The 17,797-nt window shown below is 41.0% G+C and overlaps 1 protein-coding gene across 1 annotated transcript in view; it reads right to left on the bottom strand.

The window, feature by feature from the left end:
* Positions 1-17,797, bottom strand: part of Lrpprc (leucine rich pentatricopeptide repeat containing) — an 86,208-nt gene that overhangs the window by 60,389 nt on the left and 8,022 nt on the right. The window contains exons 2-12 of the mRNA XM_028892616.2: positions 13,133-13,320; positions 11,924-12,046; positions 7,985-8,106; positions 7,826-7,884; positions 6,572-6,658; positions 5,921-6,047; positions 5,528-5,672; positions 4,693-4,838; positions 4,370-4,475; positions 4,184-4,291; positions 878-996 (exon numbers count right to left, since the gene is read on the bottom strand). Coding sequence (XP_028748449.1) covers positions 878-996; positions 4,184-4,291; positions 4,370-4,475; positions 4,693-4,838; positions 5,528-5,672; positions 5,921-6,047; positions 6,572-6,658; positions 7,826-7,884; positions 7,985-8,106; positions 11,924-12,046; positions 13,133-13,320 — 1,330 coding nt within the window. The remainder of the gene's footprint in view (positions 1-877; positions 997-4,183; positions 4,292-4,369; positions 4,476-4,692; positions 4,839-5,527; positions 5,673-5,920; positions 6,048-6,571; positions 6,659-7,825; positions 7,885-7,984; positions 8,107-11,923; positions 12,047-13,132; positions 13,321-17,797) is intronic.

Raw genomic sequence — 17,797 nt, 5'->3', positions numbered from 1 at the left:
TTCAAGTCAATTTCTTTTTGATTTTTGATTTCACTATTGTATGTGTATGACTGTTTTCCAGCATTCATGTCTATATACCACGTGTGCCTAGTGCCCGTGGAGGCCAGAACAAAGTGTCAGAGCTCCTGGAACTGGAGTTATAGCAGATGAGCTACCACTTGGATTCTGAGAATCAAATCTGTATCCTCTGCAAGAATGGTCAGTGCTCTTCACAGCTTAGCCATCTCTCCAGCCCCCAATGTCAACTCTGCAAATGTCACTCACAACACCTTGCTGCTTCTGGTAGGGTCAAAAGCATGACAGGAAAGTAATGTTTCCAAGCCCAACAAAAATTATTTTTTCAAATACAGGTTAATAAATATATTAGTAATAATGTATTTAGGAAAATTTATAAGAAAAAATTCTTTAAAAAAATTCTTTAAAAAATTGCAGTTTCTACATTGAGACCAAGGAGTGAATCTTTTTTTAAAAAATAATTTAATTTTATTTTATGTGCATTGGTGTAAGGGTGTTAGATCCCCTGCAACTGGAGTTACAGACAGTTGTGGGCTGCTGTGTGGAACTGAACCTGAGTCCTCTGGAAGAGCTGCCAGTGCTCTTAACCACTGAGCCATCTTTCCAGCCCCTGGAGTGAATCTTTTTAATGCTTCAGCTATCAAGACAGTCATATCAACACATAAGAAAGATGCTGTTTAGTCTTTTTATGATTAGTTAAACCTATTACATATACTAACCAGTGTTTTTATAAGGCCTTAAAAACTGTATACACAAGACCATTTTAGTTCTCTGTTCAACAGGTTTTTTTTTTAATGACAATGAAACGTTAGGGAGAAAGTATTTTCTTCAATTATGCCATTAAAAGCACACTTGTACCCACCTGCAAAGCAGCTCGAACTGACTCTGCATTATCAAAGCATGGAAACACATACTGTATATATGTGTCCTGATCAGGATTTACACCCAACTCATGCATTATTTTGAGGATCTCCATTATTCCTATGAGATAAAACACAGCAGGGCAGAGATAAATAAAGGGAAGTCATAAGGTTCAGCCTGGTTATTCACTGAATCTGTGAGGAAATGAAATCCTCGGCACGTTGTCTAAAAAAACAAAACACTGTAGCAATTAAAACCATCCAAACTCTAGGGAGAGACAGGATTTACCTGGGCCACTGTCACTTGCTAAGACAGTCTGTCACATACTGCTACAGTCAACCAGATGTATTCACTTTATTTGGAGGCCCTCCACTCTACCCCTTGGCTCACCCAGCACTTTTTTTTTTTTTTTTTTTTTTTTGGTTTTTTTCGAGACAGGGTTTCTCTGTGTAGCTTTGTGCCTTTCCTGGAACTCACTTGGTAGCCCAGGCTGGCCTCGAACTCACAGAGATCCTCCTGGCTCTGCCTCCCGAGTGCTGGGATTAAAGGCGTGCGCCACCACCGCCCGGCCTCACCCAGCACTTTTACTTTCAGGCCGGCCTCCTTACAAACGACCCCCTTCATGGTCTTTTCTCTGTTGTTGAGACAGGGTCTCACTATGTAGCCCTCAGACTCGGAGACCCAGCTGCATTAGAGGCACGCTCAGCTCAACCCTCCATGTTATTTTTGATGCCTCCTAACTATGTCAAAGAGAGTGCGGTCCCAATCCCGGGCTCCTCCTCCGCTCATGCTGCTTGCTGAGGACGGTCTACATGGTGCCTTTTCTCTTCCTGCCACAGAGAAGGACGGTAGTAAGAGGACTCAAAAGAGTCTTGTTGGAGTTCAACAGAAACGCTATCATCCTGTTACTGAAAACTCAGCTCAATTTCATGTGACCTCTGGTTCCGAGGCTCTGCTCACCCCTTACTAAGCACTCCTGAGCAGCTGCAGGCCCAGGAGTCCTTTTCCTCCCATCACTTCATACTGGACAGACTGGACCAAGAGCAGGTGCATCTCCTGAGTGAGAATGGGGCTTTCTAGCCTTGTTGCAGGACAGAAACTACACAGAAGCATACAGCCCTTGACACTTACATGCAAGACTACACAGAACACGTTCCTGCCTTCAGGACCTCCAGGAGAGGTCTAAAGAGCACAGATGGTGTTTAAAAGCTGAAGGACAAATGACACTCTCCTGGACTATCAAGTCAGTTCCTCCAATAAAGCACAGGCTGCTTCTGTATTTTTTCAAGTAAAATGTGGACTGGTTTAAAAATCTTGTTCCTGATTTTATGATGTCCTTAATGTAAAACCTCGTGTCTAATTTCCAAAGGACTATAACTTGAATTCTAAAAGGTCTTTCAATAAAAAACCCTGAGTCAGATATTGAGGCAAATGCTGAAAGATCAGAGACAAAGAAACAAGCCACGGCTACCGCTCACCTCACCAACTCCTCAGCCTGAAAAAGCCTCAGCCGATAGGTCTCTAGCCAAATCAGCTTCCTCAGCCAAAAAAGCCTCTAGCTGAAAGGGAGGCTTCTGCTGAAAAGCCTTTAGTTCCTTTCTGCTCACACTGTATACACCTTTCTCTGCCCTGCCATCGCTTCCTGGGGCTAAAGGCGTGTGCGCTTCCCAAGCAAAGGCATGAAATCTCAAGTGCTGGGATTAAAGGTGTGTGCCACCACTGCCTGACTCTGTTTCTCTCCTAGACTGAGTCAATCTCATGTAGTCCAGGGTGGCTTTGAACTCACAGAGATCCAGACGGATCTCTGCCTCCCCAGTGCTAGGGTTAAAAGTGTATGCCACCACTGCCTGGCATCTATGTTTAATCTAGTTAGTGGCTTGTTCTGTCCTCTGATCTTCAGGCCAAATTTATTAGGGTTACACAATCAATCACCACAAAGGACAAGTAAGAATGTTCCTAAAACAATGTAAGGGTTACTGAGTGGCCGCGACAGGAAAAAGTATAACAAAGGACAGAAATCATTTTTGATCCTGACATACTGCCAGCATCTGTGGTCAGTCCCTGAACCCTTTGGCTCTCAGTTCCCTCAATAATATAATGTGAGCTTTCAACAAGCATCCTCCAAGTCTCCATTCTGAGATGGGAGGGAAAGGCAGCTGCAGACAAGCCCAACTTCTACAAGATCAGCTCACTCTAGCTACAAGAGCCCTGGACTTCTAGGTTCACTAACTATTAATGTAGCAGCCACTTCAAAGGGTTGACATTACAAAATGGTGCAACCAGGAAACTTACCTGATACATGGACATTTCAAAAGGCACCAAAAGTATTTTCCTACCAGGGTCAAGATAAACATGCCCAAGAGTTTGATGGGATGCTGTGAATGTTCTGTACTGCAGAAATACTAGGCTAAAGGGGACTTCATGCTTTCAGAACTGGAGGATACACAAAGAGTTAATCAACTCATATTGTTTTCACAAAGACTTTTCTAAAAAGGATTTAGAGACTTTTATAACCAGAAACAATTAGGGAATACTTGTTTCCCTATTTCCTTTAAGCCAGAAGACAACCGTATATTTAAAATAAAATTGCAACGGGAAAGTCTGCTAAAAGCACTTTTTGTTGTTTGTGCGTTCTGTTTGTCACCCAGTGTCACACTAACAACCCTGCATCTCATTCCGAAGCACATTATACTGTGAGATAAAATGAAAAAAGACCATTTTTGTTTCCCCAAGGGGGAGGTACTTCTGTTAAAAGCATCTTTTTACGAGACTACTCTTTCTGATTACCAGTAATGCAAACCACAGAATTAGATACTGTGCTCTAAAATTTAATATTTGTTCCATTTTATTCATATCCTATAGACATCCCATGTGTACCGGGAAAAGTATGCTAAATGCTTCAATGTACTTAAGAAGCCGAAAGACTGAGCACTTGTGTCTTCAATCAGCAGGCTGTCAGGTCACAAGTACTACTTTACAATCAACTCCTAGAGCTGAGCTCGGGAAGAACAGGCTGGCCCACAGAGGAAACGCCACACTCTCTGTTTTATGAACTCCATTATACATAACTTCACTACGGCTAGACAAACTGTTTTCACTACACTCACAAGTTTGAATATTTGTTTAAGAGGTGAACTAAGAAATGAAATTATGGTGAAAAGTATCCACTTTAGTATTCTTAGCACAATTCTAGTTTCTCATGAGATCTAATTCTCAAAAATAAGTGTGCTTTTAAAGAATTCAAACAGATGTGTGTTTACTTGCAATCACTCTGACCAATTATGAGTCCACAAAAGGCAAAGCTCACCTTGAACATTTTTCGTCTTCTGATGTCCAGCTAGCAAGGGCCAGAAATAGTGCGTTCGGATGGGAAGCCCTTCTTCCCTCAAAGCCTGCATCACCGCTTTTGCCAAAGCTGAAAAACAACCCATAATAGGTCAGTGCGCCAGGCAGAGAAACTGCGATGCTGGTCTGAACTGCAAGGATACAGTACCGGTGTTTTTGGCCAGGAGAGCACAATGGAGAGTGAACTGCAAAGAAGATTCGTGCAGCTTGGCCTCCTTCAGCTTCTTACAGTAGTCGATGAGCTTCTCCACAGGCTGAGGGCAAAGACAGCGAGTCAGCTGGACAGCCTGCAAATGCAGTCTTAGCTCTTTGGCAATGAAAGTCTTAATTTCTCCCTTTCTACCCAGAAATCTTCAACAGGAAAAGTTTCCGGTTGCTCACAACCTATCTCATCTCACGAGTGTTGCCATTTTAAAGCACCTCATTTCACTACCGACTACACACTCTACAAAGTGAAAACAGGCAGAATACCGTATTCACAGTCACGCAGTGCCGCAAAAAGAAACTGCCAAATACATTTCCGCTCTCTTCCTTTGACACGGGTAATGCCAATAAAATCTGGAGTGCAGTATCTTCCAACTTTTCAGTGACTAAAAGCAAAATGAGGTTCATTGCATCTGGGAAGAAAATAAAGACATCTGTTGTTACTAAACAGAGCGATCTGTTTAAACTGTAATCAATACTAATGAAAACACAGGGCCAGCAACATGGTGCAGCAGATAAAGGCGCTTGCCGTCAAGCTGTATGATCGATCTGAGTCCCACCCCTAGGAAAGATCTGACTCCTGTGAGTTGCCCTCTCTGACCTACACACACACACACACACACACACACACACACACAGCCTGTGGTATATGCACAACCAAACACTTAGAACTGCAAACGCCAAAAGGATAGATCTACATATGTAAGAGTACCAGACTTCCTAATTCCACATCCTGGAGCACTCAGTTAACTAACATATATTTAGCTTCCTGTACTGACCATGAGTCCTATGTTTATTTCCCACTGTTAAGAAGTACCCTTTGGCCAGGCAGTGGTGGCGCACGCCTTTAATCCCAGAACTCGGGAGGCAGAGCCAGGCAGATCTCTGTGAGTTCAAGGCCAGCCTGGGCTACCAAGTGAGTTCCAGGAAAGGCGCAAAGCTACACAGAGAAACCCTGTCTTGAAAAACAAAAAACAAAAAACAAAACAAAACCAAAAAAAAAAAAAAAAAAGAAGTACCCTTTGTACCAGAAGTATCTTTGTACCCAGAAATAGTAATCCAGGTAGTCACAAAAGTCATGTAGATAAAAAGTTTTAAGTACCTGGAATATATCTTCTTTCATAGGAAATCTTTTCCAGAATTTCTGAGACGTACTGAGGATATCCAGCCTTACTAAAGGTAGCAATAATTTGCAATAAATCACGGTCCATAAGATAATGATCTGACTTCTCCACTTTCTCCAGAATCTAAAGATGGTTGTAGTAATGGAAATGAAAAGTATTAAAGCTAAGTAAAATAACAACACTCAATATCCTAATCCAACAGTAACTGTCACATATCAACATCAAAGTATCCAACTAATAATTTTCTTTGAACATTACTCTTTATAAGAAGACATTTTAAAACAGACACAGCTATGATTTTTGTTTCACATAAAATGTAGCACAAGTTCACACTATGACTTCAATACTGACTTACACAGCATGAACCATACCTGCTTAACATGGTCAATGTCACCCTTCTCAGCATATGCGTTCAACAAGGCCACATACGTGTCTGGCCCAGGTTCAATGCCAGCCTCTTTCATCACTGTGAGAATATTTTCTGCGTTCTCCATATCTCTATAAATTATTTCAAAGAAAACCTAAGATTGCTGAATATAAGTACTCAGTCTAAAAAGTATTGCATAAGCTTATTAAAATCATTAATTTTAAACACTACTGGGAATTATACCCAAAAAGGACAACTACTCATTAAATTGATTATATATTTCTGAAATAACAGAAACCATAAGCATCTGAAACGTTTACAGATGACTTCACCGCCCCATGTAATAACTGCATAAAAATTAAGTAAGGCACATTCTTACACTAGGTGTGCAGGGACACAGGTTTACAACAGAGTAGATTACTCACTTGTGAAAAATAAAAATACTTCCTAGATCAGCAAACTTTAAAATTTAATCACCTCCAATCAAGCCCAATTTAACACTGAGTAACTGTAAATTTTGTGTAACAAATTTCAGTGTGCTCCACCTCACACCAGATTGTTTGTTGGAGGAATAGATAAATATGTCCTGTGAGTCCTCTACAGTTATTTTCTAGGACTGAAACCTTGCTGACAAACCAAAGCCTAGGAAAATTACCCAGCTCTTGCATGGCCTGTAATAAGAGCACTGAACACCGCCTCTGTGATTGGAAGATCCTTTGTTTTCATAAATCCAAGAATCTTGCTGCAACAAAAGAGAAGTGAAATTTATCAGTGACACTTGCTAATTCGTCTATGAACTGGGCCCTAAGTTCTTTTTGTTTAGCATAACATGTCCTTGTTTTAAAACAAAACAAAAACAGGAAAAATAGTCCCCTTCTCATGGAATTGTATTCCTTGAGGTGTGAACAGTTTTGAATCCTCTTGGTAGAACTACTAGGTATGTGGCTCAGTGGTACAGGACTTGCCTAACCTGTGTGGGAGGCCCTAGGTTCAATCCCAGCATGAGGGCAGGAGGAAATGAGGACTCATTTGGGAGGGGAAAAAAAAAATCAATATATTGAGTTAAAAATGGATTTCATAGTTCAACCTACTCCTTATTTCCCAGGTTAAAATGGCGATAATATTTTTATAGGCAGAGAAACATTGCAGTTGAATTTTACCTGAATCAGTGGGCAAAGAAAATATTCCTACTTTTACAAATGAGCAGTTTAAATAGCTAAGGAAAGCTCCCTTAGAAAATAGTTGTTTTAAAAAAAGTAAATACAGTTTTGCATCTAAACAATCTATACTTCGGTTCTAATTAAGAAAGCAACTTTTATTTCTTTCCCTTTTATACAACAATTTTTTTTGGCGGGGGGGGGGAGAGTGGTGGTGGTGGTGGTGGTGGTGGTGGTGGGTGTTCCGAGACAGGGTTTCTTTCTCTGTAGCTTTGGAGCCTGTCCTGGATCTCGCTCTGCAGACTAGGCTGGCCTCGAACTCACAGAGATCCACCTGCCTCTGCCTCCCGAGTGCTGGGATTACAGGTATGCACCACCACCATCCAGCCAATTTTTTAAAATCATATTCTAAATTTACTATATCAAAACACTTCTAAAATAATTCCCTTTATAAAGGATAAATTTTCAAAAAAGTAGATATATTTTAGGATTATACAATTTGCAAATTTATTTGTATAAACCTACACTTGATGATGATGAGATAGTTTGTTGGGTAAAGGAGCTTATGGCCAAGCCTAACAACTGGACTTTAACCTCTAGAACTGAACCCCAGAATCCATGACAGACAGAGCCAACTCCTGCAAGTTGTCCTCTTGATTCCCAAACTCATGCCCCCACACATATACACAGAAACACAAAATAAATCAAAGGAAAGGAAACTAAAAACAACCACATTTGTAAGAAATCCACACCTGGCACCTTCAATGTCTCCAGCATCACAGTAGGCAGCAATCAACCTCTGGTATGTCACCTGCCAATGAAATGGGCAGCTTAACATTTCGGACACCAACACTTCCGGGGAACAGCAGAGGTGGGTGTGGCCGCTCAGCACCCACACAGCCGCTACCTACCCGATTTGGCTGGACGTTTGCCCCCTCCATCTTTGCCAGGAAATCAGTAGGCGAGAATTTATGTTCATTTTGAAGATACACTTTAAGTAACGCATTATAATGACTGACATCATACACGGTACCTACAAATGAAATTGAAATCGGATGTTTAGAAAAGCCTCTACCATCACATCCTTAGTACAACCAAACTGCAGATATTAATGACTGCTCACTTGTGAAACAGTATTGTCTTCCTGTGAGAACAGGCTGAGAATACCTCTGTATTTAAAGGTGACAGAGGCATTCCTGTATGAAGCAGTCCTTACCATGCTGCAGATGAACCGAGACTACAAGTCCTTCATAAAGTAGGACTGTTGGCAATTTTTCTTAATCTTTACCAGGTCACCCAAAGCCTCTGCCTGAAGGAGCTGTTCCTCCTTTAGTCTGAACACCATTTCCAGTCTACTAGCATTATTTACCCATAGTCTAATGTCCTTGTCTTCTTCCTATGGATACTACCTAAGGTCACATCTGTTAGGACTCTACCCACAAATGACATTATTGTTGGCAGTACAGTAGGATTCTCTCACCTATAAATGCCTTGGGCTGCACTCAAAGCTAGCCTTGGTGCATGTGACCTTCAGGTCGCAGATTGGGCACGCTTGAATGAGTAACATGTTGCACTTAATTTCCATTAAATCTTTTATCCTTAGTCAATTAATTGTATGTTGCACAGTAGTGGTCATTATCTGGGATCAGTTTATAAGATTCTAAGCAGTTATATTAAATAAATTCTTCCTTGTTTTCATCTTTACATACATATAAAATACTAATTTTCAGGAGCTATGCTAAGGGGTCCACAAATAAATACTTGGTTATTATTCTTCACAGATTTCAGGCAAATACTTTTATTTTTCCCACTTTACAGACGAGGAAGATTTTTCCTTCCAATTCTCTAAAGTCACATAAATGACAAGAGATTTCAATTTCAGTAGCATGAACTGAAGGTAATCTCTTTTTCTGTTGTTTTGGGTCTTGTTCATATCCTCTGATCGTTTTAGGATCTGCTATCTAGATCAAGGCAAGCACAACCCTGTGGTGATCCTTCTGCCCTGTAGTCCAAATGCTGATGAGAGGCATCACCACTCAAGGGGTCTCGAGTCTTCAGTATTGTAACATTTGAAATAGGGCCTCACTGGGAACTGTCAGTCACACCTGTAACATGACTATGTAACAAGGTTACCACAGAATATCTTCAACTGTATTTTTTAGAAGCAGCAACACATTAAAAAAAAAAAAAAAAATCAATCAACTTAAGAGGTGGAAAAGATGGTTCACCCAGTCAAATTTTTGCTAAACAAACAAGACCTGGGTCTGCTCTCCAGCACCCCTGGAAAAAGCCAGGCATGATGGTAAATCTCAATAGTCAACTTGGTAAGTCCTCCACTCACTGGGAGACAAGCTTTTGGACGGACATCTGTGAGAGAGTCCTTTGATTAGGTTAACTGAGGTGGAAAGACCTTCTTCACCTGAGGACAAATCTTTAGGCATACATGTGAGGAAATTACTTTAGTTGGATTAACTGAGGTAGAGGATCCACCCACTGCAGGTGGCACCATTCCCTAGGCTGGGAACTGGGCTGTATAAAGAAAGAAGTACAACAGGCTGACTATGGAAACAATGTGACCAGATCTCTCTGGATCCTGCTGTCTTAACTACCCAGAAATGATGGACTTTACTCTGAAACTGTGAGCCAAAATAAATCAAAGTTGCTTTTGTCAACGCATTTTATCACAGCAAAAGGAACATTAACTAATACACCAGGCATGGTGGTATAACTGTCATCCTACTCTTTGAGGGGCACAAACAGGCAAATCCTAGGGCTTCCTGGGAAAATGCCAACCAAGAGCAATATACTTCAAGTATTTTCATTCCCACGGGATAAGACTGTTTTCTATTTCAGACTTCAGTCGTTTTTGCAAATACTTCTCTCATTTTAGCAAGTTTTTTAATTATACAGCTCACACAGAATTCTGTTCTGTGTTGGAAAATGAGACCTTTGCCCATGCTAGCCCTAGAAATTATCCTCTCTCCCTGTTCTCCTTTTTTTGTTTGTTGTTTGTTTGTTTAGACCCGCCTCTGCCTCTCCAGTGCTGTGATTAAAGGCATCCAGTCCTAAAAGCATGTATGTATGAGCACCATTAAATGGACTCAGCAGATTGTACTTACATAATCCTATATATGTGTGACAATAGGTAAAGAAAAAACGGCTATGAATTTGAGGGGGATGATAATACAAAGGAGGAGCTGGAGGAAGAAAAGGGTGGGAGAATAATGCAAAGACAGTACTCATGTGAAATTCTCAAAAAAAATTTTTTTAAAAGCTTCTCATTTTTATACTTCATTCATTACTACCTTTCTGCTGCTTTTATACTTAAAAATCATTTCCCATTGTGAAATCCAATATATACATAAGTATATTCTAATTTTTTAAATAAATTCAAAGCTGTGAGGTTAAGATCATTCTTTATTCTATACCTTTTCTGTACAGCTATATAATGAAGGCCAGTCCAGACATCTTATGTGTCTGTCACTGTCCTAACTGGATCCTAAGGATTTTGTAATTAGGAAAGTTATAGGTTTCTCCTTTAGTATGTGCAGCTGATTACATTAAACTGACTTTCCAGGGCTCTACAGACCAACTACCACCGAAAAGCCAACAGTGCTGCTACACATTGCTGGCTTTAGATATTAACATGATGAAGAAACTTCCTTCTACTATTCAAGAACTTTAAAAATCAGGAATGAATATGAATTATCAAGTGGTCTTTAAAATTATTTATTTAATATTAAATGTTATATGGTTCAAAAATTTTAATTTTGGATTTTTTTTCATTTTAATTTTTTACTTTTAGACAGAGTCTCACTCTGTAGACCGGACTGGTCTCAAACTCATAGAATGCTGCCCACCTCTGTCTCCTGAGTGCTGGGGGTAAGGACATGTGCCACCATGCCCCAGCTGGTTCAATTTTTTTTTAATTTTTTTTTTTTTTTAGATTTATTTGTATATTATGTATACAGTGTTCTGCCTATATGTGTCCCTGCAGTCCCGAAGAGGGCATCGGGTCGCATTACAGGTGATTGAGAGCCACCATGTGGTTGTGCTGGGAATGGAACTCAGGACCTCTGGAAGAGCAGCCAGTGCTCTTAACCACCGAGCCATCTCTTCAGCCCCCTCAAATTTTTGAAGTATTAAAAAAAGGCACTTAGCCAAGCATGGTGGCCCACACCTTTTATCCCAGCACTAGGGAGGCATTCTCTGTGAGCAAATTCCACAGTAGCCAGGGCAACGTGGTAGAACCCTGTCAGTATCAACAAATGTATGAGTAAAAATTATATCAGTGTTTATCATCCTTCCAGACCAGAAATATTTCAATATAGTGGATACACATACATAGGAAAACTCACTGCTTATGGATGATGGTATACTGTGTATACTGTTCAACCTCGTAATTTTTATGTCTATTTCACCAATATGTGAAGATTCATGATACTCTATCATAGACTCGCCATAATTTATTGACCTGATCCCCAGTGAAAGGCACTAGGATTGAGTCCAGTCCCTGCTATTATAAGAGACAGTAGAGTACCCTTTTATGTATGAGTACATCTCTACCTAAATTCTAACAATACTATAATACTGTAGGTTGAGTTATAATTGACAGCCCAAATGTCTATTTTTTCACTTACCAAGATTCTAATTCATGAAAGGAAAACCATTTTACTCTTAATGCCCCTAGATGTCACTATAACTCACCAAACAGACATATTGCCAAAAACAGTATTGAGTCAAGAAGTCCTATGATAAAATAAGATTATAATACTGATGTGAAGAACACTTTCAGTGGAACAAAAAACTACCTACACCTTTACACATGTCATGCACTAAAACAATCATACCTAATTTCTGAAGTTTGTCCCATATCTTATGAGCAAACTCTGTCCTTTCTGCAAGAGTCAGCTCTGGCAAGAGTGAACCACAGCTGCGCAGCAGGAGCAAGGCTTGATTACCACCTGGGCTACCTAGAGAAAAACAGTTAAGAGATTACAGGTAAACAGAGGCAAATATCAAAGCTTCATCTGAATGAAGTTCATAAATTATTTGAAAATCTTCAGGCTTTTCAAAGGTATCAAGAAAAATATCCATTAATGATCCACAACCACCCCCACCCTCCGCAGCTCACCAAAGATGAGAGGGCAAACACCTCAATCCACACCACTATTAAATAACACAACTGAAATGTGTAGCCGTAGGCTGCTTTATGAAATCCAAGGCTATGAAAGAAACCTCCATACTACTCTGTAAGATTGATGGATCCAAGGAGAACTCTAATCCCTAACCAGTGCCTGCTGCAATTCACAGGCTACGCCTCTCAGTACCGTAATGAACTCACATTGTCACAGTGAAGCTTCATCTCCATGTCCCTTAAAGCAGACTTGAAGACAACACAAAAATAAACATGCACTGTGTAACTCCATCTGTAAGTACATTCAGAGCACGTAACTAAAGGACAGAAAACACACTTGTGTGTGCCTAGGACTGGAGAGGATGGAAAGGGCTGGAGCACAAAGAAAGTTCCAAAACTGCTGACGGGTGAGCAACGCTGGGTAGACGCCCATGACTAACTGTCACGGGACCTCTTTGTTACACCTTATCCCTGGAAACTGCTCTCTAGGAAACGGATGCCCACAAACAGGCTCTGGAAGAACCTTCTTAAAATGCACACAAAATTGTACAGGCTAGTACGTTTGCATTTGTATTTGCAGGAGAAGGAAGAGCCTGGGAGTGAAGGACCTGCAGCTCCCGTCAGACTATCCCAGATCTAAGCGGTCTGCCTGCTCAGAGGCTGATGGAACAGAAGGGAAATGGCTATCAGTCTTCACTGTGCTCACCCCAGGAGAACCTGGTGCCTTCTTCCAGTTTGCCACTGAAAGCAACTCTAAGGACCAGGGGAAGCAAATGGCTCTTTTTATTTGCTGATTCTGAAATGAACTCCAAACTCTGCCTGGGTGAACTGGAAGGACAGCAGGATGGTAGTCACAGGACACTTCATATCAAATGATGCTCCACAGTGAGCTTCCACACACTCAGGAGAAACTCGCAAGTACCTGAGCGACACGTGCTCTCAAAGACTCTCTGCAGAAGTCCCTTTGTAATGCGGCCCGTTCTTCGGACAGAGTTATCCAGTCTCATCAGAGCCCAATCGAACTGACTCCTCCTCACAGGAGCAGGCTCCTCTTGAAGATCCCTCTTTTCGGCAACAATGGCATATAACCTGGCTTGGCTCAGCTGCTCTCTGTAAAATAAAGTACAATCAGCAATAAACTAATTGCTATCTAGTCAGGGCATCATTGGTGTGAAGTTTATACCAAGTTCTGACAGTCACTAAATACCTAATATTGCAATGCAATAGCAGAAGTACTCAGAGAAATAAACTGGCAACAAATCAAAGTTTTCGTTTTTCCGCACGCACGCACGCACGCACGCATGCACGCACAATCGGTAAAACTCCAGTGGATTCTAAGTGTATTGATAACCTAACATGAAATCATTTCAAACTAAGCAGCTACAATTATATTTCCTTATTGAAGGAAAATTAAGTAGCCCATGCAACAAGCTCTTCTCGTTTGTGTAAATGAAAGGTCAAGGTGTACTCCAAACTCTACAACTACCTTCAAGGATGTGTTCTGGCATGAGCTCATTACAAACTGACATTTTTAAATCAGTTACAAACTCTACAACTACCTTCAAGGATTTGTTCTGGCATGAGCTTATTACGAACTGACATTTTAAACCAGTTACTTAACCTAGAGAGAGAGAAGTTAAGACTACGCATTTCCTTTACAGGATCACTCAAGCCCAAGTCATTTCCCATCTGTCTAAGTAAAGCAAGCATCTCAATCTCATAGCTTTGCATTTGTCCACACACTATCTGTATACCTAACTCTTCAAAGTGGGGACCATCCAAAATAAAACTGCATTCTGGGCTTAAGCAGTATTAATTTTAAAGATGTCAGATAAGAAATGAGTTAAGATCAGAATAATACGTGTTTCTACAGAATCATTTTTGAGACAGCGTCTCATTTAGTCCAGGCTGGCCTGAACTTCCTATGGAACCGACAATGACTCTGAACTGCTGATGCTCTTGCTTTCCACTCTGCTGGCATGCCAGGCCTGTGCCAAGGGTTATGCAGTGCAGGGATGGGACCCATGCTAATGAGCACCGTACGAACTAAGCTACTGACACCCCCAGAACAAGCAACTCTTTAGTATATTAATAACTAATATTTTATTTATTTTATATATTTATACAACTTTAATATATTAATACAACTAAACTTCTCAACTGTGCAGAGGTATTTCATACTACATGAATAAATGCTGTACTTGATTTACAACTATCAGACCTAAAAGATAAACTTTACATGTAAAGAATACTGTCTTAAATCCTTAATTTTGAAAGGCTCTCTCTGAATTCAAATATCTCACTTTCAACATATTCAGTTCTTGGGGATCTATTCTGAACACTTTAATTTTAGTTGCACTAAATTATACTAAGCGTCACGTCTAAAACTATTAGTTCAGAAAATGCCTTCAGGATGATGGCCACTTTCTGGCATCGAGGCCTTCTGTACCCTGTGTCAGCGGTGAGTGTAAGAAGAGAACTACAGGAGCTAAGTGCAGAACTGGGGACGGAGCATGGACCTGGCATACAAAAGCCCCGGGTTTGGGCCCAGCCCCCCAAAAGCCATTGTTTTCCTGTTATTAGCCAGTCACAAATTGACTGTGTATGTGAACCGTCATCAAAGGCTCTGTCACACAGTGATGTAAACGAGAGTCTGTAATTGGTCCTGGAGTAGAAATTATACTACGGTGATCAGAGACCAATCACAACCACCTAGACATCATATATAAAGAAATAAATCAGAAACTATGGTAGGGGAGTAGGGATACTACTAAATGTGTTGACATCCTCTGTGTGAGTGTGAGTGTGTGTGTGTGTGTGTGTGTGTGTGTGTGTGTGTGTGTGTATGCGCACATGTATGTGCACTGTGTAGACAGCTGCTGGTTAGGTGAGCAGAATCACTTAAATGATAGGTTATCATCCACAAACTAAATGCATGTTTCTCCTTATTTATCAAAGGTCTTATTTATATTTTACTGTAATAATCATCAAAAACTATGCCCTTGCTAGTGTGAGGTAAGGATAGCAGCAGTGTTTAAATAACCCAGAATAACATGTGTAATAATTCATATTAATTAACCTTTTGAGCAGTGGAAGTGAACTTGCTAACTTCTACACAACTCAAATCTGTGACTACTAAAAGAGACGCGCGCGCGTGCATGCACACACACGTTTAATGGAGCTTTAAATGCTAGCATACATTAATAATACAGCCCAGAATTTGTTGGTTTTTTTTTTTTCATTCATTTCCTTTTACAAGGCTGGTGACTAAACCAGGGTCTCCCACATGCAAAACAAATGCTCTACCCTGACCTAACTCCAACCAGAACTGACTTTGATGTCAACTCTGACATGCCTAGAAGGAACAGGAGCACAAGCAAGGTCACAAGCAAGGGGCATGCTGTGACAGAAAGGAGGGGACATGTCCATGGTTGGTCAAGCTGGGTCAACACGAGTTAGGAGTCCACCAAACAGGCTTGCACAAGCTGGAGCATCCTGCCTCCAAATTCTAATGCCTCAAGCGATGTGACCTTATCATCTCATGCAGCTATCACTGATAACAGCTTCTTCGTGTTTTAAGTCAAACACCTCACTTTACCCTGAGCCTCTGGTAAACCCCATTAACGTTTATTTTGTTGCTGTCTTTTTATTTTTAAACAATAATAGTGTGGCAGAGTGTTTATCATCCAGGGGACTGGATGAAAACCTTGAAGCCAGTGCCATTTTTTTAAAACAACTTTTTTTAAGCATACAGAAAAGTACAGCTCACACACATACAGCTCCCTCTCCAGTTTCCCCAACAACAAGCCACATCAGTGTCCTGCATTTGCAAGAATGACAAACTAACCACTGTGAACTGGTACCTCTCTGTCCTAGCCAGTTTTATGTCAACTTGGCACAGTGAGAGTCTTAAGAGAGGAGGGAGCTTCAATCGAGAAAATGCCTCCATGAGATCCAGCTGTAGGCAAGCCTGTGGGGCATTTTCTTAATTAGTTAATTAGTGACTGAAGTTAGTGGACTCAGCCCATGGTGGGTGGTATCATCCCTGGGCTGGTGGTCCTGGGTTCTATAAGAAAGCAGGCTGAGCAAGCCAGTAAGTAGCACCCCTCCATGGCCTTCTGCATCAGCTCCCACTTTCAGGATCCTGCCCTGTTTGAGTTCCTGTCCTGACTTCCTTCAGTGATGGACTATGGTGTGGAAATGTAAGCCAAACAACCCCTTTCTTCCCCAACTTGCTTTTTGGTCACAGTGTTCCACCGGGGCACTAGGGGCCCTACCTAAGACACTCCAGCTGACATTGGCAGTTATACTCACTCTGTGTATAGATGCCCACACAGACAAATACAGTATGTGCCACTGTTCCAGGACCTTAGAGAATGACGTCACTGGGCTCTGTGTCCCACCTCATCACTGCTCTGGACTTGCTCTAATCTCAGCAAGTGCAGGTCATTCTACACTCCTCCAGTGTCTTTACCAGGTGTCAGGCAACTGCACAGTAACATGTGGCCATTTCAGAATGGCTTCTCTCACCTTGCCAGAAACATCTCAAGTTCTTCCAAGTCTTTCCACAGTACAATGGTCCATTTCATCTTATGGATGTATAATATTTCACAGTCTGGGTAAATTTACTTTAACTCAGCTATTGAAGGCTATCTTGGACTTTGCCAATTTTGAATAAAACTACTACACATATGTGTATAATTTTTGTGAGGACATAAGAGCTGAGCTCACTTGGGTAAATACTTAGTGTGAAGTCTACTTTTAATTTTGTAAGTGGCTATGAAACTAGCTTTCCAAAGAGCTATGCAATGTGCATTCCTCCAGCAGCCAATGGGAGCTGTTTCTTTGTATCACTGTGAGCATTTAGTTTTCAGTGTTTGGGCTTAAGTAGACACTCTTCCAGGTGAGGTAGCCCATCAGTGTCTTCATTTACAATTTGTTAATGACTAGGAACTCTTAGGTAGTTTTCATACTTATGTGAAGTCTCTGTTTTCTCTAGTGAGCTATCCGTTCAGAATTTCTGCCCAATCATAGCCTGGGTCACATACTTTCTAAGCATAGGATTTTAAAATACTTGTGGTGGTTTTGTTTCAACTCTTTTGATACTCAAGTGTTACTCTTTCCTTTTCACTGAATATGCACTAAGCTAGCTGATCACACACATTCTTCAAACTCTTCTCCCCTGGTTAATGACTTGGTTTAAAGTCACTTTGGAGCTATCAGGGTTAAAGATGAGGATAGGCATATAGGACAAAAAGTATATTGTTAATAGCTACTTTTTAATGCATGCTAGGTAACAGTAAATGATTATGATAGCCTCCACCTTACATGTGAGAAAACTGACCAATGTTCCCCAAATCACAGAGAAGGCTAGTTAAAGATGCGATGAGAGAACTCAGATCTGCATTTGGGTGGTCCATCTCAAAGACATCACCCGGCTGCAATGCAGGAGCCGCACTTCCAAGTGGTCAAAAGTAAACCCAGATAAGAACAACTAGATGATGTGGAGCCTCCCAAACCACGAATTGTAAACTACTCAGTCTCAGACACTCTTAGAGCAGCCCAAGAAGTCTCTCCGCCTAAACCT

This window comes from Peromyscus leucopus, chromosome 22 (assembly GCF_004664715.2).
Source record: "Peromyscus leucopus breed LL Stock chromosome 22, UCI_PerLeu_2.1, whole genome shotgun sequence".
NCBI lineage: Eukaryota > Metazoa > Chordata > Mammalia > Rodentia > Cricetidae > Peromyscus > Peromyscus leucopus.
The sequence above is the reverse complement of the archived record's forward strand: the minus strand, read 5'-3'. Positions and strand labels throughout refer to the sequence as shown.